This window comes from Cuculus canorus, chromosome 4, assembly GCF_017976375.1.
Source record: "Cuculus canorus isolate bCucCan1 chromosome 4, bCucCan1.pri, whole genome shotgun sequence".
NCBI lineage: Eukaryota > Metazoa > Chordata > Aves > Cuculiformes > Cuculidae > Cuculus > Cuculus canorus.
Genome location: NC_071404.1, coordinates 30,466,125 through 30,492,946, shown reverse-complemented (window position 1 = coordinate 30,492,946; position 26,822 = coordinate 30,466,125). Strand labels below are relative to the sequence as shown.

Genomic DNA, 26,822 nt, shown 5'->3' with positions numbered 1-26,822 from the left:
TATCTGGTAATTCAGACATTTGACAAGTCTAACTGGTATGACTTTATTTACAGGACCTCTTATTTCAACTTCTGTTTGCAGCCCTCATATGTGGGCATAGTCTGTTAGTAGCACTTGGAGACAGCTGAATTTTGAACTCAAGCTTAAACTGAAATAATTAAGAAAAGCATACTCCCTGCAGATCTCTCTCATGTATTACTAGATCTCTGCTAGTACAGGATAGAACTCCGAATAAACAGAGAAACTTGGAAGCAGACCTGGGAGCCAAAGGTTCTATTTCTTCCTACCAATTCGTTGTCCAACTGTTTTACTATTGGCACAAGTCAGAAATCCTTACAGCCCCTGAAAGCTCCACGTTTCATTACGATAGCTCCAGCCAACAGTGCTGTTGGGTATTCCTATTGAAGATATACAGGCAGACGACTTTTCCCTACCATAAACCACATAATGAACTACTTAATGAGAACACGATTGGACATGGGGTACCCTATGAGCTGCTCTGTAACAAGACTATATAGGAAAAGCCACTCTGAAGCAGGTGTTTAACTGTGGAGTTTAGTGTTTTCATTCTCCTTCCCACCTGACTTAGAAGGTATAGGTTAAAATACTACCTGTTTGTCCTTCTGCTGGCTTCTGTCTCCTGATGGCCACAGTCTCCATGAATCATTATCAATAACATCAGCAAGAACTATTTCTTTTGTCAGAACATTAACACCAAATTCAATCTATAAAGACAAAAAAAAATCCTATTTTAGGAACTATACAGCGATGCATTTCCTGTCAGAACAGGATAATGAGAAATCAGACTCTTATACCTTCAGGTCCACCAGAGTACAGTTTTGGGGCTGCCATGCTTTTTCCAGGATCTCAAAGATAGCTTGAGTAGAACGAGCCATAATGTCCACTTCAGTCTGGCCAATAGTAAGTCCAGCAAAACAGAATTTTGCTTCAATTATTTGCTCCTCAGACCACTGTGGATCATTATTAGCATCATCCTGTTAAGAAAACCAACACATACACATCATGTAATGTAAGACTGCTATAAGAGGAAAATAACCATTAGAAGACAATACTAGGGTTTGGTTTGATTTACTTCAAAAAAAACCCAAAACCAGGCTTCAAACAAGTATTTTATGATTGGCTCTAAAAAAGTGACAGCAACATTGACAACACGTGCTATACCCGAACAACTTTAAAAGCATTTACAAGTTTGGTCATTACCCCAAATGACAAGGCACACTACAAAGAACGCTTTAGGTCATAGTTCAGAATTCTAAGTGACTAGTTAGCTCCTTATGCTCAACATGCAAGTAATGTTTGTTTTAATTTCTCCAGACTTATTAACACATCCATTTCAAATGATGTGTTAGGCTTATGCCTAAAAACCTCTTACACATTATAAATAAAATATTAAAATATTTTATATACAGTTTGGCTTGTTATTCTTTGATGGATCTATAATCCAATATTACATTTCATGCACTTCAGACAAAACAGTTGTTGGACAAGAATGCAAGAAAACATTAGGATGGCAAAACTACCAGTGCTAAGAGGTTGGGTTGGCTACTAACGACACCTCCTTTATTTGTCAGCATTTTCAAGAAAATAATACAGAGTTCTAGCTTGGTTTAGGTTTGATTACCATCACAGAAAAGAAAACTTACCTTGTAAAACATCTCAATCTTTGGTGGGTAAAACTTATACCCTTCTTTGACGCCAGGGTTTCTTTTGAGGAAGGAGCCAGTAGCAATTCTTCTGCACACCCATTCAATTGGGATCATTTCACAGTGAGCTGCGATGAATGCTGTGTCACTTTGTTTCCTGACAAAAGCTGTTTTGATTCCTAAATATAAAGGCAGACAGCAGCTTAGTTCCATGACTAGGCACACTCCACAGCTGAACCGAGCCACAAAAATCTTTAAAATGAAGTACAACTGAACCTTGTTCTTCTCTGGACTTAAGGGACACATCGAATCACTTCAGGGTATTTTAAGCTTACTCTGGCTTTGCAAAAGGCAATCAATGCAGTTGTCTTCCATAAGTCATTAGTTTAACCAATTTGATCATACAACACTTGCCTGTAGCTCAGAACCATATGCTCTGGTCAGAACTCCTATTCTTGAAAATAGCTTGGTAGTTTTTTGGTTTTTTTTTAAGAAGCCCTGTGAATAAATTATCCCTCATAGGGGTTTGTTTTTAAACAAAAAGTTAGCAGCAACCAGTACCCAACCATACTCTGTGGTGGAAGAGCCATTATAAATGGAACAGTAATTGGAGAGTTTTAAAGGAGTTAAGAAGCATGGAAGTCTTTACTACTTTGTTTAATAAAGGAGGATGGGATCGGGAAGAGAATGACTCAGTCCTCCTTTTCATTACAAAGTAACATTTTTTTTTAGGACATTAGATCTTAGGGATTCATTAGGCAAAAGACATTAATAGAAACCTTGCACACACAAAAAGCTGCTGCAGCAAGTCAGCTTCTTACACAATTCTGAGATGACCTCATATTAAATAGAGACAGACAACACATGCAGATAGGCATTTTAAGTGCAAAATGGCTCTTTTTTCAATTTCACTATTGAGGAAAGTCCCATCTTTCTCCCCTCAGAGCAAGACAGCTGCCAAGCACGACAGTTATCTGCCAGAATCAGAAGACAAAGGAGCTGCATCCTGTCAAACCAAGTAGCAGCTCTATGCCATTCCACTTCCAGAACCATAAAGGAAGTATTCAGGTCTTAAAATACAGTATTAGCATCGACTCTTCAGTTTTTATTGCACTGCCCTCAAGGGCAGAATTATTTAAATAATCAACTTTACATTTAAGTCACTTCTAAATCCAGGCATTAAGGCCCCCATGTGGTTTACTACTACATTTTTCATCAGTGCAGATGTGTGCTTTTGAAGGGCTGACATTAGCTCTAGTCTAAGAGGGAGAGAAACTTTAACAGAACTTTGTAAATCATCACCTTTGAAAGAGTAGGTTAAGAAGAGTTGCGCAAAGCTAACAAACTACTTAGGCGATAAGGCATGCACTTTATCTGCAATTTATGCCAGACAAATAAGAAAACGGGATAAGAACCCTGAAAGTTCTTTTGTTAGTTTAAAATGCATCTGCAGTTTACTCTACATATTTTTCCACAGCAGATTAAGTTACTGAGTACAAGCCATTTAAGGATCTTGGAGATGTCTACAGCATGACTTCTTCACATTTAAAGTTCATATTTGTAGGATATTAGATATTTTGATTGTTATCGAAACTGCCATTTAAGAATGGGGCAAAACATCTCATTAATTGTTCATAAATGAAAAAAATGGTAGTTTTAATCAACTGCAAATATAATCAGACAGACCTTGGAGGCTTCTTTCTACTGTACGCACAATAGGTTTCCCCAGAAAGCCAGTGACTAATGTTTATACTGAATTACTTGATATTTTGTCTCAGCCCGTATTTTAAGAAGCATTTACACAGCAATACAGATAGATACAACTCTACAGAAACCATCTTCCTCTTTCCCACATATGAAACAGGCTAAGACTTCACTGTTTTGACAGTCTGAGAACTATTGCTACACCTTATAATAGACAATACAACTTTCAGAGCAACTCAGCAAGTACTTGAAGCAATCTTTGTGCGAATGCTTCAGAATGCACTTGGCACACAGCTACAAGCGGCCTTAAGGCAGTTTATTGGTGCCTGTATTACAATACTCTTTGCAGGCCCATGTTAGAAGCCCACCAGTGCAAATTCCTCTGCAACTTGCACTCAGTCAAAACCACTTCAAAATGCTTTCTCAAAGCAAACACAGTGCCTCTGGTCTTGGAAGTGGGGCACAAAGTTTACTTGCGAGACTCAAGTTAATTACATACTCCATAAAAGCCCACTTCTAGCATCAGAAATATTTTGAGTCTTCTAAAGTTGTAAAGAACTTAAAGTTCCTGATACATTCAATACAGAGTAATATATGTGTTTGCATATATCCTCGTAAGTGTTTAATTATAAAGCATACAGAAGCTTTATGCTGCTGGATCACACACAACTGAGACAGGAAAACAAAGAAAAATATAAGGAAATAGTCTTGATTTTATCTTTTAACATTGATACACTAATTTCACACAGTTTAGACACAGTCTGGTATTGCCACTAGCTAACAGTGTCTTCCAAGCAGGCAGATGTAGTAAAAACAGCGAGATGGCATGGGGGTAGGGAAAAACTGACAAAAGCAGAGGAAAGGATTAGGAGGGGTGTCCAAACCAGCAGAAGGAACTATAGCAGTGTTATCTTCGATTAGAAGATTACTTCAGGAAGTCTCATGTTCAAATTGAGCAGAGCACCCACCCAGAGGGGAAAAGTTTAACTAAAAGCTAATAGAAAAGATGCTCAAAAAAACCCCTATCAGAGCCTTAAGGCAGGACAAACCAATATCTAGAAACACTACTCTTTTGTAACAATGTCTGTAATACACAGGCAGGTATTCTACCTTTGAAATACTTACCAGCTTCTTGAAGCAACTGAAACACACAGCTCGTCGTTGTATTGGAAATGGCAGCCTTCCCTTCCATTCGGTCCTTCCTGGCCGCATTTCCCGCTGTTATTTGGTCTTTTGACTGCATGAGAACACATCCCGGCATATCTGGCAGCTCGTACACTTCTTTCGTCTTACCTTCATTAACTTTTTTACCAAGTTTCAGGTCTAGAGGAATAAAAAGAAACACCAAAGGAGTTAAAGACTAAAAGAAGTTGTTTACTCCTGCGCCCCGGAGCATCCCCCGGGAGCATCCCCCGGGAGCATCCCCCGGGAGCATCCCCCGGGAGCGGGGCTGAGGCTCCGGTTCGAAGCGTTCACGCGGGGCCGGGACCGGGGAAGCAGCCGCCCCCAGCCCCGCGCGGGCCGCGGCCGCGCACACTAACAATCATAAAATTAAAACTTTGCCGGGGAAAAAAAAAGTAGGCTTCCAAGCGCCTACGTGCCCCGAGCCCGGCGCTGCGGGCACCGAACCCCTCTCGGGAGTGGGGGACACCGAGGAAACCCCCTCGCCCCACCACTCGTCCTCGTGAGGCACGGAGACACCCCCCGCCCTGGTCCTCGGAACTGGGGGGCACCGAGACAACCCCCCCTTCCCCTCCTCCTCGCGGGGCACTAAGACACCCTCCCCTCTCTCCTCCTCGGGGGACACCAGGAGTCACCGAGTCACCCCCCTCCCACCCTCCTCCTCAAACCTGGGGGATACGAAACACCCATCCCTCCTCCTCCATCTCCTCTTCGGGGTACATCGAGATACACACACCGCTCCTCGAGACCGGGGCGCACCGAGACACACACCCACCACTCTCCTCCTCGGGGTCACCGAGAACCCCCCAAACCCCGGGGACACTGGCCTCTACCAGACCCCGTCCCGCACTTACCTGATGCTGCGGGGGCCATGGCTGCGGCAGCGGGAGCGGGCACCTAGGGCACAGAGCAGAGCCTCAGCGCACCCCGCCGAGCTCCGCCGCCGGGGTAAGAAGGGGTCGGCGGAAGGGGCGGGCAGGCGGGGCAGCGGCGCCGCCCGCCAATCGCTGCCCCTCTCCGCCCCGCCGAGCCCCCCGCGGTGCAAACACTTCGCCTCCCCCAGCGACCCCCGGGGAGCCTGTGCCGGGAGGGGGCGGAGGGCGCGCCCCGTATGTAAATGAGCGGCGCGGCCGGGGGCGCGCGGCAGGAGCGCGCGGGAGCCGCCGCACCGGGACCGCGCGGGAGCCACGTGCCGGTCGCGCCATGGAGCTGGAGGAGCTGGGCATCCGCGAGGAGTGCGGCGTGTTCGGCTGCATCGCCTCCGGCGCCTGGCCCACCGAACTGGACGTGCCCCACGTCATCACCTTAGGGCTGGTGGGGCTGCAGCACAGGTACGGGGCGGGGGGGCGGCCGGGAGGTGCCCGTTCGCGGCTGGCGGCGGAGGGAAGGAGCGGGCTGGGAGGGGATCTCGGCGGCCGGACGCGAGGAGCGGCTCTCGGATGTACTTCGGACCTCGAGCGCATCTCCCGCCCCTCCGGCACCGGCTCCTCGCCCCGCTCGTCGAGCTCGGCGTGACTCGGGATGCTTATGATAAAGTGTAATTGGCACAAATCGCGACCGCCGAAACGAAGTGGTTCCTAAGCGCTTTCGGGGTGCTGCCAGCCCGGGCTGCTGCTTAGGGTCACCACCGCGGCATAACAGAGCTTCGTTTCTACCTGGTGATGTAAAGCAGACTCGCTTATAGCGACCTTCCAGAGCCTGAAGGGGTACGAGAAGGCTGGAGATGGACTGTTCACAAAGGCTTGTGGTGATAGGACATGAGGCAATGGGTATAAACTGGAGAGGGGCAGATTTAGGCTAGACGTAAGGAGGAATCTCTTCACCATGGCACTGGCCAGAGAAGCTGTGGCTGCCCCATCCCTGGAGGTGTTCAAGGCCAGCTTGGATGGGGCCTTGGGCAGCCTGATCCACTGGGAGGTGTCCCTGCTCATGGCAAGGGGGTTGGAACTGGATAATCTTTAAGGTCCTTTCCAACCCAAACTATCCTATGATTCACTGTGATCCCAGCGGATGCAGAGCTGCAAAACGAAGTTTGGGTTCTGCTTCCATTTGGTGTTCAAAGTCATAAAGTTACGCACTGACACATATACTCATAATTTTATGAGCGGTGCCAGACAGGTATGTCCTCCCGGTGGGAACACACGCACAGCCACACAGCACATGCTCGTTTTGTGGTACACGCTCGGCTTCTGCACTACGAACCCCTACGCACAACGCTTAACTTCCCGTCTGCAAAATGTAGGCTCAGTTAATCCCATTCCTGGCAGCCCGGGGAGGTGGGCTTCCCTAAGCACACATGCACTGGACAGATAAAAGGACACGCTCTTTGTATTTTTGAGGTCGCAGGTATGTAAAGGTTGCTCTGAAATCATTTTGGACCGAGGATAGAAAATGGTTTACCTGGAGATTTTCTATTTATTACAGCTGAGTTTCATACGATTTTACTGCATGAGTCTCACATACTAATATTTTTGGGGGGTTGCAGGTGTATAGTTTATGAACTTATATATATTTGCCAGTGCCCATCAAAAACGTTTTTATTGGGAGCGATAGACCTGCAGAATCCAAGGAATAAAGCCACATAATCAGCAGTCTCATATTAGGTTGTGCCTTTTTTTCTGTGAAGAGCCTGTAACAGATCTTACCTCCTGTGTGCTTACGCACTTACACTGGTGGAGCTGGAGTTTCTTAGTTGGAAATAAAACGATTGATGTATTTTCATCGTTTTGCAGCCTCCTATCTCAATTTTCTTTGCAACCTTATTTCGTGATTTTTCAGTACACTTTTTTTCCCTTTCTTTTTGTTTCTGATGGGCACTTGACAAGTATATATGATTTCCATGAGCTCTTTAATATCAGATATCTGCTATGTGGGACACAACTGCGATTGAAACTAAGCAGTCCACAACTTCGACAAAATTACAGGAAGATATGCACCTAAAGACACATGCAGTACCTCTGATTCTGATCTCTAATTCAGTGGTTGTCAAAAAAATTAAGGGATGCTTTTTTAGAGGCATAAGAGTTATTGCCTCTGTAAAGCGAAACTTGTTTACTTTCATTGTAAAGTGAAAATCTGTTCCCTTAAGTATACTTTTCCAAGCACTCAATAAAAATCTGTTAAAGTGCTGAGATATTAATCTTCCTATTTTCCTCTTTAATGTTTCTCTCTAACCTCTTTGCATTATTCCTACTCTGAGGTGTAGAAGAGGTGGCATCCCTCTCAGGAGGTGATAGGTTGGCAGCTGGTTTTCTTTTTGGAATTTTTTTCTCTTGAAAACCAACATTAAGATTTTAACATTAACTGTATCAGTAAATTTCATTAAGCCCATTCATTTAAGCTTTAAACCTAAGAAGTGTCTCTTGACGTATTCCTTTTTAAAAAGATAAATATGAGGAAGAGGGATGGTAAATATTTATGGACAGTCCCAATCAGTCCTAACTGACTAACAGAAATCCAATTTGCCGTTAGAAAATACAATCCTTAGACTTTCCCTTCAAATTAATAAGGATGCTTAGACTTGGAATTTCACAACCTTGACTAAGTAACAACTTTAAAAGTTGTTTGCTTGTTTTTTAAAAGAAAAAGCATTAAGCTTGAAAGTTTAAAGCTGCTAAAGCTACTGCCGTTGCTCTGGCATCGACATTAACATGAACATCAACATTAACAAAGCTTAAAAGTGAATGTTCTAAATCACGTTCACAATTTGTAAGCCAGGAAACAAAGTCACTGCAAAATCCACTGAGAGCACGCCAAAATAAAGTTTGAGGATATTGGTAAGAAGAGGACTTTCTTGGGGGCGGTGAGGGAGGGAGGAGTACTTTGCGTTACAAATCTATTAAACGTCATTTGAGTCCTTGACCAGGACAAATTTGTGAAGTTAATCTTGGAACAAGTGCGATTTCTGTTAATTTTTTGCAAAAATCCCTGGAAAATGTTGTTTTGGCAGTAATACTGTGTACTGTATCCAGCTTGGTACTGATTTCTAGAAGAGGTCTTTAAAAGGCTTCTTCTATACAGGTGGAAGTCCTGTTAAGTTAAGGAATACTCCTTGTCCCAACTTAGCTGGGTCTCCATATGGAATTTATTATGAGAATCAAAGTAAACGGAGAGCGAAAGCTTGGCTAACATGCTTTTTTTGGTCCTCCTTATTACTGTCCAGTATTAAACACCAAACAGAACCCAAATAATCACCAATGTAAGTTATGAATTTTTACTTCTCTGTTAATCTAGTAAAATTACTGGTTGCTTCCCATTAGCCATCCTTCCAAGTATTTACATTCAGTATATCATAATGAAAGTCTTTCTCTCCATTCTATACACAGCCTCTTGGCTACAAGATAGATTTTTTTTTTTTTAAAGGCTGTTAAGCAAGCAATTAGTGTCCTGTCCTACACTGCAAATCTTTCAAACAGATTAAAACTGCAATTGTACTTCAGTCGGGGTTTTCTGAAGAACATGGTTACGCTACAGGTAGTGGTAATTTTGTATGTATATATTTACCTCTTCATCTCAAGAAAACCCCGTAGGGGTTGATCACATCCCCGTTCCCAGATACAAGAACTGCAGTGTTAGATGTTTTAATTGTCTAAATGCCAAAGCTTGTAATTAACCATATTTCTATGTCAACTTGCTATGGAATATACTGGGCAAGATGTTTATCTAGCTAGTGACGGAGCTTCTGTGCTATTTTACCAGAATATTCATGGTGTATGTGCTGGTAAAAACATTTCTGAGTACTTTAAGAGACATTTAGTGAATGTGGATATAGTGACACTTTGAGTTCTATCTTGTCTTAGGTTTATAGGCCATTCTGTGCTGCTCGGTGCTGACAGCCCCTTTTAATTACATGTGACAAAGCTTACTCCTGCAGGAAGAGAGAAAGAGTGAGACCACCTTGCTGTGGTGAGCTGTTCTATCCGCTCGGTTGGTTTATGTAACTTCCTGCAGGGCTCAGGTTCCTGCATGCTCGGAAAGTGAAGATAAGCCAGATTTCCATTATAACCAAGTTCAAATCTCTTAGATGTATATGTCACAAAATGCAGTTCAGTCTCAGCTCTTAATATGTGGATGTGGAGTAACCAACTGGAATGAGATAACATGAGAAGGAGTGGAAAAACCGGGAGGGAAGTGGTGCCAAAATGTATGTACAAGAGGAGACGTCACGTTTAGTCTGTTTAGTCACAGGCTTCCCATTACATTAACCTAGCCATAGGGTCAGGGTGAGACGGGTGTTTGTTCTTCACATTGACTGTAGTTGTCATCTGTGTAGGCATGATACAGCTCTGCAGTAATTTCCACAGGACTGCTGTTTTAGGTTGCCTGCCCATACTTTGAATTTGAGCCTAATGCATGGAGGGAGGGTTTCGCACAGTATGGGGGGTTCATTTTATGAAGTTCAGTTCAAGTAAACTTTCCTGGCTGCTCTTTCTGATGTGTCTTCCTTTAACTGATAAAAAGCAGGGCTTTTTATTAGGTTAGTTTTAATCTAAGTCAGTTCTGTCAGTTGGTTAACCACTTGGCCACGAGTGCTCGTGCCAACACAAAAGACACCTTTCAGAAGAAACAAAAGGTGAGAGTCTGGAGGGAGAGAGGTTTAAGCCGACAGTGATGCTAATAGTGCTTGTAGATCCAGAGAAAAGGCAAGCATTTCTGCTCTCTGAAACTCATTCTCCATGAATTTGGCCCAAATATAGTTAGTTTTTCCCGGGAAGTAATCCAAATGAGGCATTCAGAGAACTTCCCAGGTAACGGCCCTACCAAAGACCTGTAAAGTGACCCATACATCTCGGTGAATGAGTGTGCTTAAGAGAAGAATGGAACTTTATAGTATAGATCAGAGTTGTGATTGCTGCACTTATCTGCCACACCTCAGAAATTTCAGTATTGCCCTTTGCAAACTGGGGAGGAGACCGATTTGCCCTCACAGTAGTCTGAATGCTCGCGGTGGTAATAGCGCAGATACTTGAGAAGAGTAAAGAGCTCCGTTTCTTATAGGATTGCTGCTGTTGCATCATTACTTGGTGTTGATTTTAAGATGGGTCATTTCTATGATGTAATTTGTATTAAGAATCCCAGGAGCAGTTACATGGAGCAACTCAGTCTGCTCTTTCTTCTGAAAAGGAACCATCTTGTGGATCTATGTCTAAGAAGGCCTCTCATCCCAAACTCTTTCAGTCCTATGGTAGTGCTTTCACACAACCATTGATCATATGTTGGATGGTGTACCAATTTCCATTTAACTTGCCTGTAAGTGTGCCTAGACTGTTGTGTGACTGTAATAAATGTAAAGCTGTGATCAGAGCACAGGCTCAGCTGGATACAAAAATACACTGGAAGTACGTGTTGGATTAACTAATGCTATTTTTGATGGGACTTTTTTTGATAAACCTTTCATTCTAGTGACATTCTATTTAGCCCATTATCACTATTTGGGAAGATGCTGTCAAAAGGAGAGAGACGCTGTCAAAAGGAGAGAGACCATAGCTCTAGACAATCAGAATTCTAAAAGTGCAACATTTATGTTATTGTGTCTCTAAGCAAAAAGTGATGTGGAATCATAACTACAACTGCAGTGAAGAAGGTTGTCTTGATGCTGCTTTGATTTGACTATCTTGGCATCCCCCATATTCAAGTAAATTAATTATTACCTCTATAATAGTCCATGGGTCTTTCACTTGACCCTGTTGAACTTTATGACTTTGCAGTTATTATAATCATCTATAAATAGGCATGATGAATAATGTAGGGCTTTGTGTATAAAATAAGGCAACAGATTCCTTGAGGTGTGCTTTCGTCTGAGGAAAACCTCTTAGCACCTGGGATTTGCACAAACCTGAATAAAACAACATCTCTTTCAGTGATGTAGTTACTGGCTTATTGCAAACCAGGTAAGGGATCCATATTTTGGACAACACTAAGAACTTAGACAGTTCTTTGCCTCAGTACTTTTATGCAGTTCTCACCTTAACAACAGCATTTAAAAACAGATACATACTTCTTTAAAGATCTGCTTATTTTAATGAATAAAGTAAGTCTTTATTTTCTGGAAGAAGAGAAACTTTTAGGAGGGACATTGTACTGAGTAATAGCAAAGTTTAGGGAAGACTGGGATCCTTGCGCATCAGTCTTTCTAAGTGAAGTTTGTCTTCTTTGCAGTGCTAACTGCCTTTCTCATGTTGGCCTTTCTTCTGTGAGGGGTGTCACACTGCAACAGAAACAACCTTTGAGCTGCTCAAAGTCAGGGCTACCACAGCTGAGAACTTGCTGAGCTGTTTCATCTCACCACACAGAAAACCATTTGCTTTCTTTCTTTTCCTCAACTGGACTAGTCTTGTGTCAGGTTACTGAGCTGAACTGGTTTATAGGAGATCCAGCAAGCATCAGATTTCTCAGAGTAGACAGAAAAAGGGATCTTCTTGTTTCAATTAGTCACTGGATCGAGCTTCAGCTGCCTTATACAACTTCAGCCTTGCACTCATGGAACAGAGGAGGTAGACCAGAACATGCAAGTCATCCATGTTATTTTCAGTACAGTTATTTAGAAAAATAAATCTAAATTGAATTAAATTGTTTAAATGTACTGGTGTGAAATCACACATTTTTCTAGTGCACACATGGAAGGAGTAATCAGTGATTTTAGTGCTGCTGGGAATGGTCATGTCTTCAAGCTGGTTCAGCATGTTCTGGGATACCTAATTATGCCATGATAGCGGGAACAGATTCCTCCTTCTACCAAAGACAGCAGTTCTGTATGCAAGTAAAATAATACATGCAGGTTCAAGCGTGTATCTTTGAAACAAGTCATTGCCAAGAGAAGAGAGGTTTTGAAGCCAATGATGATACCAGTATTACAAGCCAAAGAGAGTTTATGCTGAAAAACCAATGTAAAATATGAAAAGTGGTAGATAAGCATGTACTGGAACAACTGTATGTTCATGTCAGTGTATGGATAAACAGGAAAAAACTATGCTTTTCTAGGGATCTTTCTCTGACTTCTCAAAATTGTTCTAAAAATGCCAGTCAAATGGCAGATACCTACTTCAGTGGAAATTATTTACCTTTGTAATGTGTCTCATAGAAGAATTAACAATAAAATAATTAACTGTAGAGCAGGAAACAAAGCACTATATCCAGTAATATTTTTGTGTAAGATTTTGTAAAGAGGGATTTGGGTGTATAAAAAAAAAAAACCTGGTGGCTGTTGCTGCTGCAGTAAGGACTTGACTATTTGACGTCAGTTGCTGTATGTGTGCGCAGAACTGACCTAACTTTGGCAAGACCATGCAAGTCGGTGTCCAAACATGACTGAGATCCAGGAATTTGTTGTTCTCCTTGAATACAGTGAAAGCAGACCACTGGAAATGCATGCCTTGCAGGCAGTATAGTCTGTAGAGTGCTACACAATCTCAAAATTAAGTAGTGGCTAGTAGGGTTTTGCAGAATGATGGTTAGTTAGGGCATGCATGCCATTTGTCACTTACCATGTCATTGTTCTCTGCACTATTTCTATGTTTCCTGTACTTCATTTGTTTAGTGAACAAGGTACACCCCTTGCCCAGTACAGAACAGAGACAAGAACCCATGCCTGCCGCTTCTCAGTGGGCAAACTTGTGTACATACTTCCTGGCTTGCTGAATTTTCCAGTTCAGGGGACCATGCCTTTACTGGCCATATAGGGATGGTCCCCTATCCTAGCACAGGCAGGTGGCGAGGCTAGGAGGAGGGTAAGTGCTGATAAAGTAATTAAATGTTGTGTTTTCCCCACCAGCCTTGCCTAACTCTTTGGTTAATTGCAGAGGACTAACTTGCTAGGAAGGTCACAGAGACGTTAACTGGAAATGATGGGATGAAATTTTAACTGTACATTTTTTTCTTTGATCCATCACAGTATTATTTTCTTTCAATTAAGCCTGTTAAATGTGGCATGCAGGTCTGTCAAGGCATGTAGGCAGAGGTAATATATTTTATTAGACTAACCGACATCACTGCTAAAAGCTTATAGTTAAGGTTTACGATGGGGATTCATACCTTGTTTTAGCTTAAATGACTGAAGGTGAATATATTAAAGGGGAGCAACTGTGTACTCATGGGTGATTTATGCTCATAAATATTTAATTTCTTACTATCTGAGAGAATCTCTTTGCATGCTAATTTCTTAGAAAGGTCATTAAACCAACCTGTTGCTTGGCTGATGGATCAGCATACAGCTGTGTTCTGTTGAGGTCTTGCATTTCTTCTTGCTTACAAAGCCTTTCTAACAGTAACTTTTTGCCTTCTGTTACCGTGTGTACTCTCTCTGTTAAGAGTTTTTGGAAGTGCAGTATGGTGTTTTCAGAAGCACTTTTCTTAAGTGGAACAGGTGACACCTCTGTGAACAAAAGCAAAGTATGTAGTCAGAGTGCATAAGTCAATGAACTGCTGACACTGAAGTTTAGCACATGCTAGATTTTCCTAATGCTGTCCTTCTGTCACACACCTTTGGCAGGCATTGCCTGTTGTTGTGTAAGGGGTCATTGTATAACAGTGAGGTGGAATGAAGCAGACCTTGTAAAAATCACTCATATTTGAAACTTTCAGCTTTGCTGATCTGCTGCCTTCTGCAAGATGTTCTTATCTAACAGGCAATAAAAGAAAGTATATTTAATAACGTAGTCCTGTTAGTACAGTTTGTGACAATGTACTGTGCAGGTTGAAGTGAGAAATATGGGTTTGGGATGTGTTTGTGTCCATCTTGTCTGTAGACGAGACATCATTTCAGTATTAAAAATAAGAGAGGAGCTTCCTAGAAACTAAACTTGTCATCCATCATTGTTGGACATCTTGATTTTTTAGGGCCTGACATTTCTGCCAGGAAGAAAAACAGCTCCTGACTTTTCCTATATCAGATTGCATGCTGCATATTTCTATCCACCCCTTCGTTTTTCTCTCAGTGATTCCATACCATATCTTCTCTGTGGAATAGCTACCTCAACCTGTATTCTCTTGCACAACATGTTAGACATTACATGTTAGAAATTACATATTAGACATTATATGTTAGAAATTACATTTTAGACATTGTATGTCTGAACATGTAATTTCTCCTCTCATTTACTGACAGATGGTATAATATGAGGAAAACAGCAACCATGGCTGTGATATTGTCCCTATTTTCCTCTGAGCAACACAGGTAATTAAGGCATCTTATTTTTAAAATCTTAGCTTTTCCTTGCTCTGAATTCTCTTAACTCAAAGAAATATTTCCTGATGTTTCCCTCATTTATACCAGGGATAAAGACTGAAATAAAAGAATTGCAGTTTTCCTCAAGCCTACGCTTCAGGACTCTTCTTTAGCAGACTGTTAAAGTTGAGAGAAGAACTTTTGTTTGAATGTTAAGTTCTAGGATTTTTTTTTTTTGACAGTTTGAGCGCTGGAAACTAGAATCGAGCATTCAATTCAACAGCAGTGTATAAATGCTTTAAAAATTATGGAGCTCTTACCATCATTCCATGTTTTTCTCTTGATTCCCAAGGATCCTGTGTTTGCTGTAGCATCTCCCACTGAAACAGAAGAGAAAAGCAGGGTAACTTAAGTATTCTGCAGAGATTCTCAAAGCATAGACAGTCACACACCAAAAAAGTTATACTACAATAAAAAAAAAATGCATTGGGACAAGTGACCCAGAGTACTGAGATTCTAGAAAAGTTCAGTCCTGGGTTGGCACACAGAATTGGGGTGGGGACACATTTATTTGAAAGATGCCTTGAGCAGCTTAATAACTAAAGCTTCTTTTCTCAAAGGTTATTCTTTTACTGTCTCCTACATCAGCATTCACAGCACAGATTACCTAGTCCTTTTCTAGCATGCTAAAATGTAAAATAGCCAGGCTGGCTCAAATATTCTTATTGGTGACAAATTCCATTAATGGAGAGCAGAAGTAAGCAGCAATAGCTTCAGTGTCTGGATTTGGAAGAAAATGTCTTGTCTTAAGAATGTGATCAAGCACTAGAATGATTCAGGTGAGAAGCAGTGGTATCATCCCATGGCAGTGTGGATATTCTTCTAGCCTCAACTAATGACACTATGATATGGTACCCTGGGAGACTGCATAAGGGGCTCTGATTCGTGAATGAGGACAGCTTGCTTAAAGATGCTTCAGCATTTTCTGCTCAATCTGCCCATCTGGCCTCTGTTGCAGAAATGGTTCAAGTCCACAGCTAACATTTGTGATGTTGCAAATTATTGTCTAATATACTAAGGAAAAATCAGAGTTAGTTGTGGTTTAACGTAATTCACTGAGCTCTGTGCTGCAGTAGTTAAGTTGTATCACCTCTAAAACCTGTCATATCTTATATTTGATGAGTATTGCCTACTTGACTATGCAGATACAGGTACAGGTTCTTGAATTATCTCCCCCCCTCACTCTGGCCACATATTTCAGCCCTAAAGCATGGGTCAACAAGCAGCTTTAAATTTTATTTTAAGTGCTTTATCTCATCACTGAAGTTTATAGTACCTGATAAGAGACTTGAACTTTCACATCCCCAGCCTGAGGGACCCAGAGGCTGTCTTCTCAAGATACAGTCAACTTCGTCGTAAAATCTCATTTTTCTCCTGGGATTACCAAGATGCTCGTTTTCCTTCTGCAGTGCACGGTATTCATATTTTAGATTCTTGTACTTTGTGCGACACTGTTTCCAGTCTCTGTCTATACCATGTTTCATTAACCTTCTGGCAATTTCCTCAAATATTTCTTTATTTCTTGTGGCCCCTTCAAGCATTTGTTGTATCTTTTCATCTGACCATATATTTATCAGAGCTCTGACTTCATTATCACTCCAGTGTTTTCCGGCTCCAGTATCATTAACTGTAATAACTTTGAAGTGATTTTGTGTTTCTTCCAAGGGAATATGATTGTCTGAAAATATAAGTGAAACAACAACTGATTATTCCTGAACATACATACATTTAAGTGTAATTGGAGCTAATGATTTGGTAGCAAGCTGAAGGATCAATTAATGTTTCTAATAATATCTTATTATGATAACCTTGTAAGTTCCCAATGTTAATATCAATATGTGATTACATTTCCCTTAAGTATGCAAAATATATGGCAAGTGAAACCTATTGTCTCTCCAAGGCATCTAAAATTCCACATTTTGTCAGTATAATTTTGTTTCTGTTGTTGTCAAAGACAGATGCATCCCATTGCTTCAGGCAGGAAAGCAACAGGGCTTAAGCTTTAAAAGCAACAATATATATCAGCAATGATAAGAAAATGGCTTTCCAGTTTGGTTTCAAATTAGAATGGAAAGGCAAAATTTCACACAAATGAAAATGCTACTGGGGATTCAATAGAAGAAAAAAAATGTTGCCTACATATTCAGCATATTCAGAAGTGAGCAGATGCTGCTCATCAGATAAGTACAGAACATGAAATTTAACTACAGCATTAATGCAAGTTTTGCTCATGACAGGGAATAGAGCAATGAAACTAATTTTTAAGTTTAGTGATAAAGCTAGACTGGAGTCAGAAGTAGAAAAGCAGAGCTGTGTTTACAGTAGATGTCTAGTTGCTTCAGCTTCAGTACTGAAATTACAGTGTGATTTTGTTCCAGAATAAATGCGTGGAAATAAATACTCACCCATCTCGACTATCCGTTTTGCTACTGGTGTACAAGATCTGTCTTCTGAGGTAGTGCTTATAGAATCATCATCTACTGAAACACACAGTTTTAAATAAAATAGATGTTAGACAAATAGTTTGCTAATCTTCTTCTCATCCTCTGCAGGTAACACCTATCTTCAATTAAAAATGTCATAACCTAGTATTCTAACCAATTAGCTATAACAAGTTTTCTGCCTCCCTAAATTAAATTATTTGTTGGCATTTCTTTTAAACTCTTTCTTCCCCTGCATTCTGCAAGAGGTGGCTGTGGATGCGACACGAATTTAAAATACCTGATTAAACACACAGGCATATGTGTATGGTTTGTATCCTGTATATTAGTCACTTTGCATAACATATTTGTACTCATTGATTAGCACAGGTGTGTCTTCCAGGTTTTTTTCCTAGGCAATGTGGGTAGGGCAAGCTTGGGGGGGCTTTGATGCCATTTCTAAGGGCACACGTCTGTGGATTCACTCCTGCCTAACAGGGCTTGGACTGCAGCCTTTCCCTTCGTAGGGTCATGCATGCTTCCCCCATCCTTACCATGAAACAAGCAGGGAATTGGGCCCTAGAAGACCACTCTCTCCTTCTCAATTTTGGAAGCTGTCATGTGGCTGGGATGCAGTGAGGAAGAGTGAGAGGCACATGCACCTTTGGTAGACCTGCATGCAGTGTAACTTTGCATACGCTGCATTTCAAACTGCTGATGAGGCTTTTCTCAGATCTCCCTGAGTTTCCCTGGTATAGCAGAAAGAAACTGAAAAGAGACTTTTGCTCTTTATTCCAACTTGTTCTCCTCTGTTCAGGACTCCTTTTTGCCACAAAAAATAGTTGAAAGTCCATTTTAGTAAGCTGTCATGGTGGGTTTCAAAGCTGGGCTTTGAGGTGTGCCATTCTCTGATTCCAGTAGGGAGGGCAGGAAGAGATGCTAAATTTTTTGGGGAAGGTTGCATGCTTTTGAATTCCTATAGGAGACAGCTGTATTTATTTCCTTTTAGGTAAAAGGCTAGTCTCCAATACAGAGCTTTTGTGATGGAGATGACATAAGCATACGAAAAATTGGAAAGCAAGCAATTCATTAATCCTTTTGTGGAAATGTTTAGCTTCAGCGTAAATTGCACTTTCTATATGTAGGGATGGCTCTGTCCTCAATTATTCTATCTTGCTTAAATGACTAAACAGGGAAGACAGAAGAACTATTTTTTATTCTACCAGCATCTGTGTTGTCTTCAAAATTCCATCACTAACAGGATAGAAACATCATTATATTATTTTTCTGCATGTCTACATAGGTGGATTTTTTTTCTCTGCAGAGCTCAGGATATAATAACTTTGCATTCTGTCACAGCATAAAAACTATTTCCTTCAGAAGTAAAATTCAGGAGCCCTCACAATTCTTCAAATCATCTACAGGCACCACATCCCATCTCTGCTGACTCTAGGCTCGTTTCCTCATCCTTAGACTTCTCTACAAGGTCATTTTTGTGTGGAATTACTTTTTGGTTGGGTGGACCAATTATCTTCAATTAAATTTTCAGTAAAGAGAAGAAGTAAATATTCCTTATATGTTTTGAAAAACTGAGTGCACAGTTTAGATTCTGTTAGAAATAGGAGCTTGTTAGTGAGTAATCAGTGGTTCATTTGATATGCTTTCTATAATAGTACTTGCTAATATATGCAGAGTAGTACTTGGAATTTGTATTTGTTTTATAACTTACTTTCTCTTAAGTGATTTGGCAAATACTTGCTTTCATAAGCCATATGCAGGAATAAATTTTATACCTTTGGAAAACCTTGAATCAAAAATTATACTCTCATAACCACCGTGTACTGCTGACTTTTGTGATTACTATCCTCAGTTGAACATTACATGACAGGAACAGGGAATTTGTGTGTTTAGGACGGTCAGTTGATTTCCATGCCATTTCATTCTGTGTCACTATGTATGAACTCTTTTCCTTGTATTAGTGTGACCTCACCATGTCTCTGAAGTTTCAGGGACATAGCTTTACTTTATCCTCAACATAACTTGTGTTTCTGTGTCTCGTTGCTGTGACGGCAGTGCTCTGATGATGTCCTCAGTGTCATATTCCTTATGGCTGTTTTTCGTAATCAAAATCAGCCCATGCAAACAGTTGTAAAAGCTGTGTTGTATAGGGTGTCTGAACTCCCAAACTCCAGATAACATAATTGCCGAGAAGAAATCTCTTGGCTGGATTGCAGAAATACTAGTGTATAGAGCAGAAATGCTTTTATGGTACAAAACTTCCACTGTGATAGAGCAAGGAATTGTTATTCACAGAATCACTGTATTTTTTTATTCTTTCCATTAACTTCTGGCTGTAAACAACACTACTGTAAAGTATATTTTGATCCAGGATGTCAGGTGAAAAGATTTCAACATCATCGTTATTGCCTCTGAAGCCTTTTTTTCATGACTTTCCATGATTTCTATGTCCATTTATTCCAGATTAATATCCCTGCTGTATTCTAATGTTAAATTTTAATGTTTTTCATGAAACAAATTTTCTACTGAATACTTGTCATTGAATATATGACTTCTACATATTGCTCAGGTTCTGTCCAGTTTATCCTCTCTAGCAACTGTGTATGAAAAAGAACAGTACTTATGTCACATTCAAATGCAAATCTATCACATCTAGAGTAATGAGAGGAGTATGTTGTCTGGGAAAATAAGGTCTTGTTATTAATTGGGGGAAGGATAAGTAAGTACTTAATAATTTTTGCACTACAAAATCAAACAAAACCCAGGTTTTATCATAACATAGAAGTAGAGCAAGTATGTGTGGGAATAACATACGAACCTTAGAAATCTGCAGTTCCTTTTAAAGTAGGATGTGCTGTTAAAATTATCAACACACAGTCTTCACCTACCTATGTCAATTGTCTCCTTCTTTATTTGTGTAGCTTCCAAAGCTGACAGGGTAGAGTTCGCAAAGTCCCCCTCATCTTCAAGTATTTCTGTAAGCAAAAAATAGAGTTCTTATTGGCTAAACATATCTTGAGTTAAGTCCTGAGGATAACTACCTTCAGAATGCCATTAATGATAATTTTAAATATTTCGTCTCTTAATACATTGAAGCTGCCACTACTCTGCAGCAGTGGGCTTAACAGCTGAGTATTTGCACTTATATATTAAAATAAATCCACAACACCATGTTCACAGCTGTATAGTGTAAGTTTATGGATTAAATGTGTAAACTCCTTAAGTTATTTAAGCCTGGATCAGAATTTGTAGAATGGTTTGCTGATCGTGATTGTAAGATATGTAGTAACTGGTGAACCTCAATGCAGGAGAAAAGGCAAGATGGTGACTTTCATAAGAGGTGCTTCAATATGTACTGAAGTAGGAAGATAGGAAGACTCTCAAGCATCTGATGCCAAGAGTCACTGAATTAGCCCCACAAAGAGCAAGGGTCCTGACACTGCATCAAGGTGCTGTGACCGGATGATTGCTCAGCAAGGCTGCCTGGCTGTATGATAAAGGCAAAGTACTAAATGCCTGTCCTCATAGCATCCCCCCCTTTGTCTTTGTGGCTCAGAGGGGACAGGGTGACAGAGGTGTCCCTCCTCCATGGGGAGTAGATCACACCTCCTCTGCTATTGGCCCTTTAGTGTTTAAGGGAGAACTCCACCCCTCTGCTCTGGGACAGATGGACCGATGATCTGTCCCGATGGACAGGCAGATGATGCAAGTGCTGTTTCTGATCCTCCTTTCCAGGAGAGGACACAGCTTTATGGAGATTAAATAGTGAAGGCCACACCGCAGATCGATGATGGCAGTTTCTGACTCCCAGCCTGTTTTCAGCCCATTCAAGAATATTGCCCCTAAACATTGAGCAATAATGTTTACAGCCGTTTTATTAAAAATTACCCCCCAAATCAATATGGCCATGTTTGCATCAGACGTTCTTTACGATGTAAGCAGAATCATGTGCCGTGTCATTTTTTTTTTCTTACTGAGCCAAGCATGTGGGTAAAGAGCCTGTTTTTTTTTCCTAAGCCACCGTTCAGAGTTTTTGGAGGGAGGGCATGAGGAGAGCAGGACTGAGCCAAACAGAACAAACCATCGGCAGTTTTTGGCATGGATAAAACACAGTGGCTCCATCTGCGTTGTTTAGTGAAGCTGTAGACAGTTGCCAGCAAATATGCTTAATCTCTACTTTGTGTTTGAAGCACTGCTCACAAGGCCACCAGAGCAATGCTCTCACAGTCTTTCCTTTTACTCTCAGACTGATACAAGCTCTGTTCTCTTTTGGCACTCTGTCACTATTACTGTTTATCCTGTTCTCTGGCTCACGAGGCAAGATTTGTCATTTGTCTCCTCAAGCTTACTCTCATGTGTATCTTGTATAGTATAAAAGGGGAGTGGGAAATGCCTAAGCCAGGGAAAATTTTCAGTGTGTGGCCGATGTTTACTCTCGAACAACTTGCAAAGTTGCTGCCATCTCTGTCGTGCAGATCTATGAGACTGGATACAGACAACTTGGATGCACATTTAGGAGTTACTGTTTGCAGCCCAAGTATGCCTTGGACCAAACCAGTGAATCATCAGGAACTTTTGGTTTTGCGCTTCTCTGAAACACTTCACACCAGATTGAGGCATATGTATTAAAACATTTTTTTTTTTCACTTCACTTTACTTCTGTACATTTTAAAATTCCAAGCACACAGTAGGACATGTTCAAGCCAAAATAAGTGCCTGAGTATGTACTGACTTAAGATCTTAACTTTAAACAACAGAATTTTAAGCAGTCCTTGCTTAGGAACGTATCTTGGCAGTGTCATGACTTATTCCAGGTTTGTTCTGATAGAGACATATAGTAAAATATGCACCAGAGATCCTAAAAAATAATGACAAGAGAAGTCAGAATACTTGCTGTAGGTAATTTTTAAGAACGTCAGGCTTAATCAAACACCTGTACACAGTCCGTGTTTGTACTGTGGTCTGACACGTGGAATTTGCATGTACATTGAGTCTGAATTGACTGACTGCTGCCTATGCAAACTGAAGCAATTTGCTCTTCTGAATAGATTTCTGGAATTAACTGTCCTTAAAAGTGACCTCATAAAATAAAAAACATCAGTCAAAATTACTAAATAAGGCTTTCTTTCCTTATTGATTTAGTATGGGTATCTTTTAGCAGAAAAGAGAAAAATTGACAGTGCCCCTGGCTTTTGTTAGGCTGCGTTTGCAAAAACTCCATGGGGTTTGTGATTGCTGTGGTGCTCTTGCACCCTCTGCTGGCCACTAACCCTAACAGCCTGTAGAAGAACCGTGGATTTATTTACCCTTCTTTTCCTTCTCAGGTGGGCATTTGAGCAAATGTATGTGGGAGAGGAGAAAAACAATAACATGAAACATCAAATAACTAGTTATTTTCCAGAAACTGGTACATTTGTCTTATGACCAATACCATTTTAATTTTTTCCTTACTAGAATATGGCAAACCTGATTGGGCTGTTTATAAAGACTGGCAGTGGTGACAAAGTCACTGTGGTTAATAACTCAGATCTACATGTAAGAGTGTGAGAAACACATGCGCTTCTGAGTGAGCTTGTGCACCTCTGTGCGTTTATACAGCTGTGGTGACCAGAAAGGGGATGCCTGCCCCATCTAGCTAGTATGTAGCTAGACATGTGTAGGTAGGGCTCTCAGTGCGGAGTACACTAACTCCATGTAGTAATCAGGAAGATACCGTGATACAAAGTGAACAGAATTTCTAAATTCTTATTTATGTCAAATTATCTCTCTTTACACATTTTTCTAAAGGCGTATGAATGTGTATATATAAATTATAATTACACGCTTGTTGAGAATGAGTTTCTACAAAAATTCTGTTGAATATGGTGTTGTCCTTAAGAAGTCACGTTCTAAAGGCTATTGATTGTCAAAAGATCTACTGATATCAAAGACCCAATGTAATATGGTATCCCTGCCTGCCTTTTTCACTATTTATTCGCACCTAAATTCACGAATACAGAGGTACATACAATGTCTTTAGTTACCACTTTCACATTTTACATGTATTTAAACTGTAGGAAAGGCATGTACCACAATTACAAAATAAAAGGTCTTCATGATATCGTAACGTAAAAACCGTGCATCTTTTCTCTGCTTTATGTAATACCTGATTATATTACCATTAATAACATTAAATTCTAGGTAGTTTTTGCCACCTGTGATAAAGCAATTTGATTCTGTTTTGTTCATTTGAGAATGAGGGAAAGAATTTCAGAAACTGAAACTGCATCTCTTCAAGATGGAGTGCTGTGGGTTTGCCTTTTTTCCCTCAGAGATTTGAACAGTAGTCTTGAGAATGGATAGGCTGAGCCGGAGACACTTCTGAAACACTTGCTATTTTAATCCTTCCCATGTAATTAGATTGCAATTACCCAGAAACAATCAAAATAAGCAGTTAAAGTACGTATATTTGATATGGGAATTGGCAACCAAGTTAAGCTATAGATGTCTTAACACCTAACACATACATTAAAGTGTCAAAAAATAGTACTCAGAATTTTACTAGAAGTATTCAGTTAAACTTTGTCTTAAAGAACTCATTTAGAAGGTTGCAATCCAAAAAGTTACAATATTACATACATGTAGGCAGTTGAAAACTGTGTCAGATGACAGTTTAGCAAATCTTTGTATTATTACAGTGTCTTATGACTGTTCATGGAAATGTAATAATTGTTGATGGGGAAAAATGGAATTTGATTAATTTTACAAGTAGTTTTAATTGGCTCTCACAAGTTGCTGTTTATGATTTCTCACATATTTTCTCTCTATAAGTGCCCTGTGCACTTTTCATGACCAACTATTTTTCCCAACAGTCTATTCTTCCCTAATGAATGCATCAGATACCTATGGTCATTGGGTAAAAGGCTAGTTATGTATTTATTTGTTAGTAAATTTAAATTAATAAGTGTAATAGCTCTTGAATGGTAAACCAAGAATACTAATGTCCAGTACATCTCAAATTGCCTCTCGTGATCAACTGTGGCTTTACTTACCTGTCATAGTCATTTCTTTCACTATATGCAGAGTTACCAGGTTCTCTGGGATAGTATTTACAGTAAGATAATCTGTCAGAAAATTTTTGATTTGACATTAAAATCTTTCAAGTTAGAAATTAGACCATTTAAAATTCTGTAAGATTGCTCCTTAATGTCTAATTTAGACCTTAACATCTAATTATGCCTCATGCTACTGAAAAAGATCATGAGGTCCTCTGTTGTGGACAGTCAAGCCCATTAGTCTTTGAGACTTTCCTGTTTCTCTAGCTGAAAGTTAAATTCTCCCTTCCCCCCCCTGAAAGTTATACTTCCAGTTGTAAACTATGCTTCTTTGTAAAGACTGTACAAGCTTCTTATTCAGTGCTAGTAGTGATACTCTTAAATGAAGTTTTCATCTCCTGACATGAGCATTTACACAATTATATTAAATACCAATCACATTATTTTGTGAAAAAAAGAATGCTGGATTGATTAGTTTATGTAAAGGAGACTAAACAATTCTAATCCTTGAGTAAAAGTAAATACAGTAATACATTCCACTCAGCTTGCTTCCTCTGTACATCTTGGGTCATGAATCTTTGAAACAACTACTTAGTAGACTGTTTTTATCAAATTTAGCAGAGCACTGTAGATGTGTATGTGTGCCGGTATGGTTATCACTATGATGTTATCTCACACTTAGAAGATTTTTAGGCCTCTGCATTTTCTAACTGTCGTTACAATGTGGGCTTATTTTAAAAATCCATTTTAACTTGCTGAATTTAGGGACTTATATAAAATAGAAGACTTTTCAGTTTACCTGAATCAGAAACTTTCTTTATATCTGCAACCCGTAGGTCTTCTGACATATTACTAACAGAGTCCTCTTCACCTGTGTCTCCAGGCATTTCTGTGTAAATAATGCTATGTTAATTAGAATGCTGCATTTGGGTACTACATAAGAACATCTGTGCTGTGTCAAATCAAAAGAACCTAGGATGCTCCTTATGCCAGCAGGCAGTAGGACATGCATTAGCGAAGAGCCTAGAAATGGCAATTGAAGAGTAAAATATCTCTCCATGCTCTCATACTTTTCAGCCAGAGGCTGTTATATTTTTCTTGACTTCTTCCATTACTTTACTAACTTCTAGTCTTTTATTTGGCTATATTTTCTGTGCAGGATTCTTATTGTGCAATAAAGGGTCTTATGTTTCATTCTGTTCCTAAACAACAGGCCTGTTTCTGGTTGTACATACCAATAAAAAAATGTTTTAACTCCTGAGTACTTTCATCAGTCTATTTTAATTCTATCTCTAATCCATCCATTACCAAGTTATTCATCAATAACAACACAAAAATAAAGGCAAGTTCTGCCAGCATTCTTGGTGCTATTCCTTTTGCTATTTTCACAATAGTTGTCTCACTACTTTAGGAGTCTTGCTCCAAATGCCAATAAACAGGACTACTGGGGACCATATGAGAAAGAGAGTCTAAATGTTACGTTTTTAACTAATATCTGTAACTACAGACTTCTTTTACTCAATGTCTTCCTTTTTTCAGTAATGCAATCTGACCATCTCTGTTAATTTTTTTTCTTAAGCTAAGCTGGAAACAGTCTGTTCTGCCATGAGTTTGCCTGGAATGATCTCTCTGTATCACTTTAATTTATTCTAAGTCTTCATCTTTTTTTTTTTTCCTCTTTTTATTTCTCAATTCTATTGAAAAAAAAGAATCCATTTGAAAGATTACCCTATAATGTAAAGTGAACAACGGGACAAAACAGTAACTTTCCATTCAGTGTTCCCTCCCCCAGCAAACTGGTTAACCTAGCTGGATGCTTTTTGGTTTTCATTCTTTTAAGGCTTCTCTAGTGCAGGAAAACTAAAAAGCTTAAATTATATATGTGTATGAAGTACTTACCTACGGAGTTCTTTTCTGATTTTGCTTCTGTCCATTCTGGAGGCCTCTCGCTTTCATCATTGTCTGATTTACTTGCTTGTTCCATGGTGCTGTGCCCCAGAATAGCATCCAGTTCATTAAAAAATTTCATACTTTTACTTGTACTCCCTGAGTCTTGGGCACTTTTTATACTCTTGTATTCGTGTTTCAGATTTTTGTATTTTGTCCTGCACTGCTTCCAGTCCCTGTCAATTCCAAACTTTTGAAGTCTAGTGGCAACCTGTTCAAATATTCTTTTATTTCTCACTGTCCCCTCCAGTTGTTGTTGGATATTTTTGTCTGACCATATGCGTATCAAAGCTCTGACTTCATTAACAGTCCAGTGTTTTCCTCCTTCATTTGCTACTGTTGGAATAAAAGCCGGTGTTTTGGAAGCCTCTACTGCTGATGTTGGGTTACCTGTATCATGTGGGGTAGGGGAGAAACACAGATACAGGTTACCTGCATTGGGTGGTTGGGGTGGGGAAAGGACAGAGAGAATGAGAATGAAGTATGCTGTTTCCTCATGACTTATCTGTCCAGAGGAAGATGGAGCAGAGGTGACAACAAAAATCAGGCTATTGGTTATTATTTTGTCAGCATTCTTATTAATTCTACACCATTTTTGCCTTCTGTTGAAAACTGGTACTCAGGTACACGT

The 26,822-nt window shown here is 40.1% G+C and overlaps 1 protein-coding gene across 1 annotated transcript in view; it reads right to left on the bottom strand.

Annotated features, from left to right (window-relative positions):
• PAICS (phosphoribosylaminoimidazole carboxylase and phosphoribosylaminoimidazolesuccinocarboxamide synthase) overlaps positions 1 to 26,822 on the bottom strand; it is a 39,255-nt gene that overhangs the window by 5,189 nt on the left and 7,244 nt on the right. The window contains exons 3-17 of the mRNA XM_054065054.1: positions 26,144 to 26,581; positions 25,044 to 25,133; positions 24,242 to 24,313; positions 20,099 to 20,185; positions 17,178 to 17,252; positions 16,049 to 16,450; positions 15,033 to 15,092; positions 13,730 to 13,920; positions 11,695 to 11,757; positions 5,886 to 6,248; positions 5,405 to 5,447; positions 4,494 to 4,691; positions 1,665 to 1,843; positions 816 to 995; positions 612 to 725 (exon numbers count right to left, since the gene is read on the bottom strand). Of these exons, the coding sequence (XP_053921029.1) occupies positions 612 to 725; positions 816 to 995; positions 1,665 to 1,843; positions 4,494 to 4,691; positions 5,405 to 5,447; positions 5,886 to 6,248; positions 11,695 to 11,757; positions 13,730 to 13,920; positions 15,033 to 15,092; positions 16,049 to 16,450; positions 17,178 to 17,252; positions 20,099 to 20,185; positions 24,242 to 24,313; positions 25,044 to 25,133; positions 26,144 to 26,581 (2,555 nt within the window). The remainder of the gene's footprint in view (positions 1 to 611; positions 726 to 815; positions 996 to 1,664; positions 1,844 to 4,493; positions 4,692 to 5,404; positions 5,448 to 5,885; positions 6,249 to 11,694; positions 11,758 to 13,729; positions 13,921 to 15,032; positions 15,093 to 16,048; positions 16,451 to 17,177; positions 17,253 to 20,098; positions 20,186 to 24,241; positions 24,314 to 25,043; positions 25,134 to 26,143; positions 26,582 to 26,822) is intronic.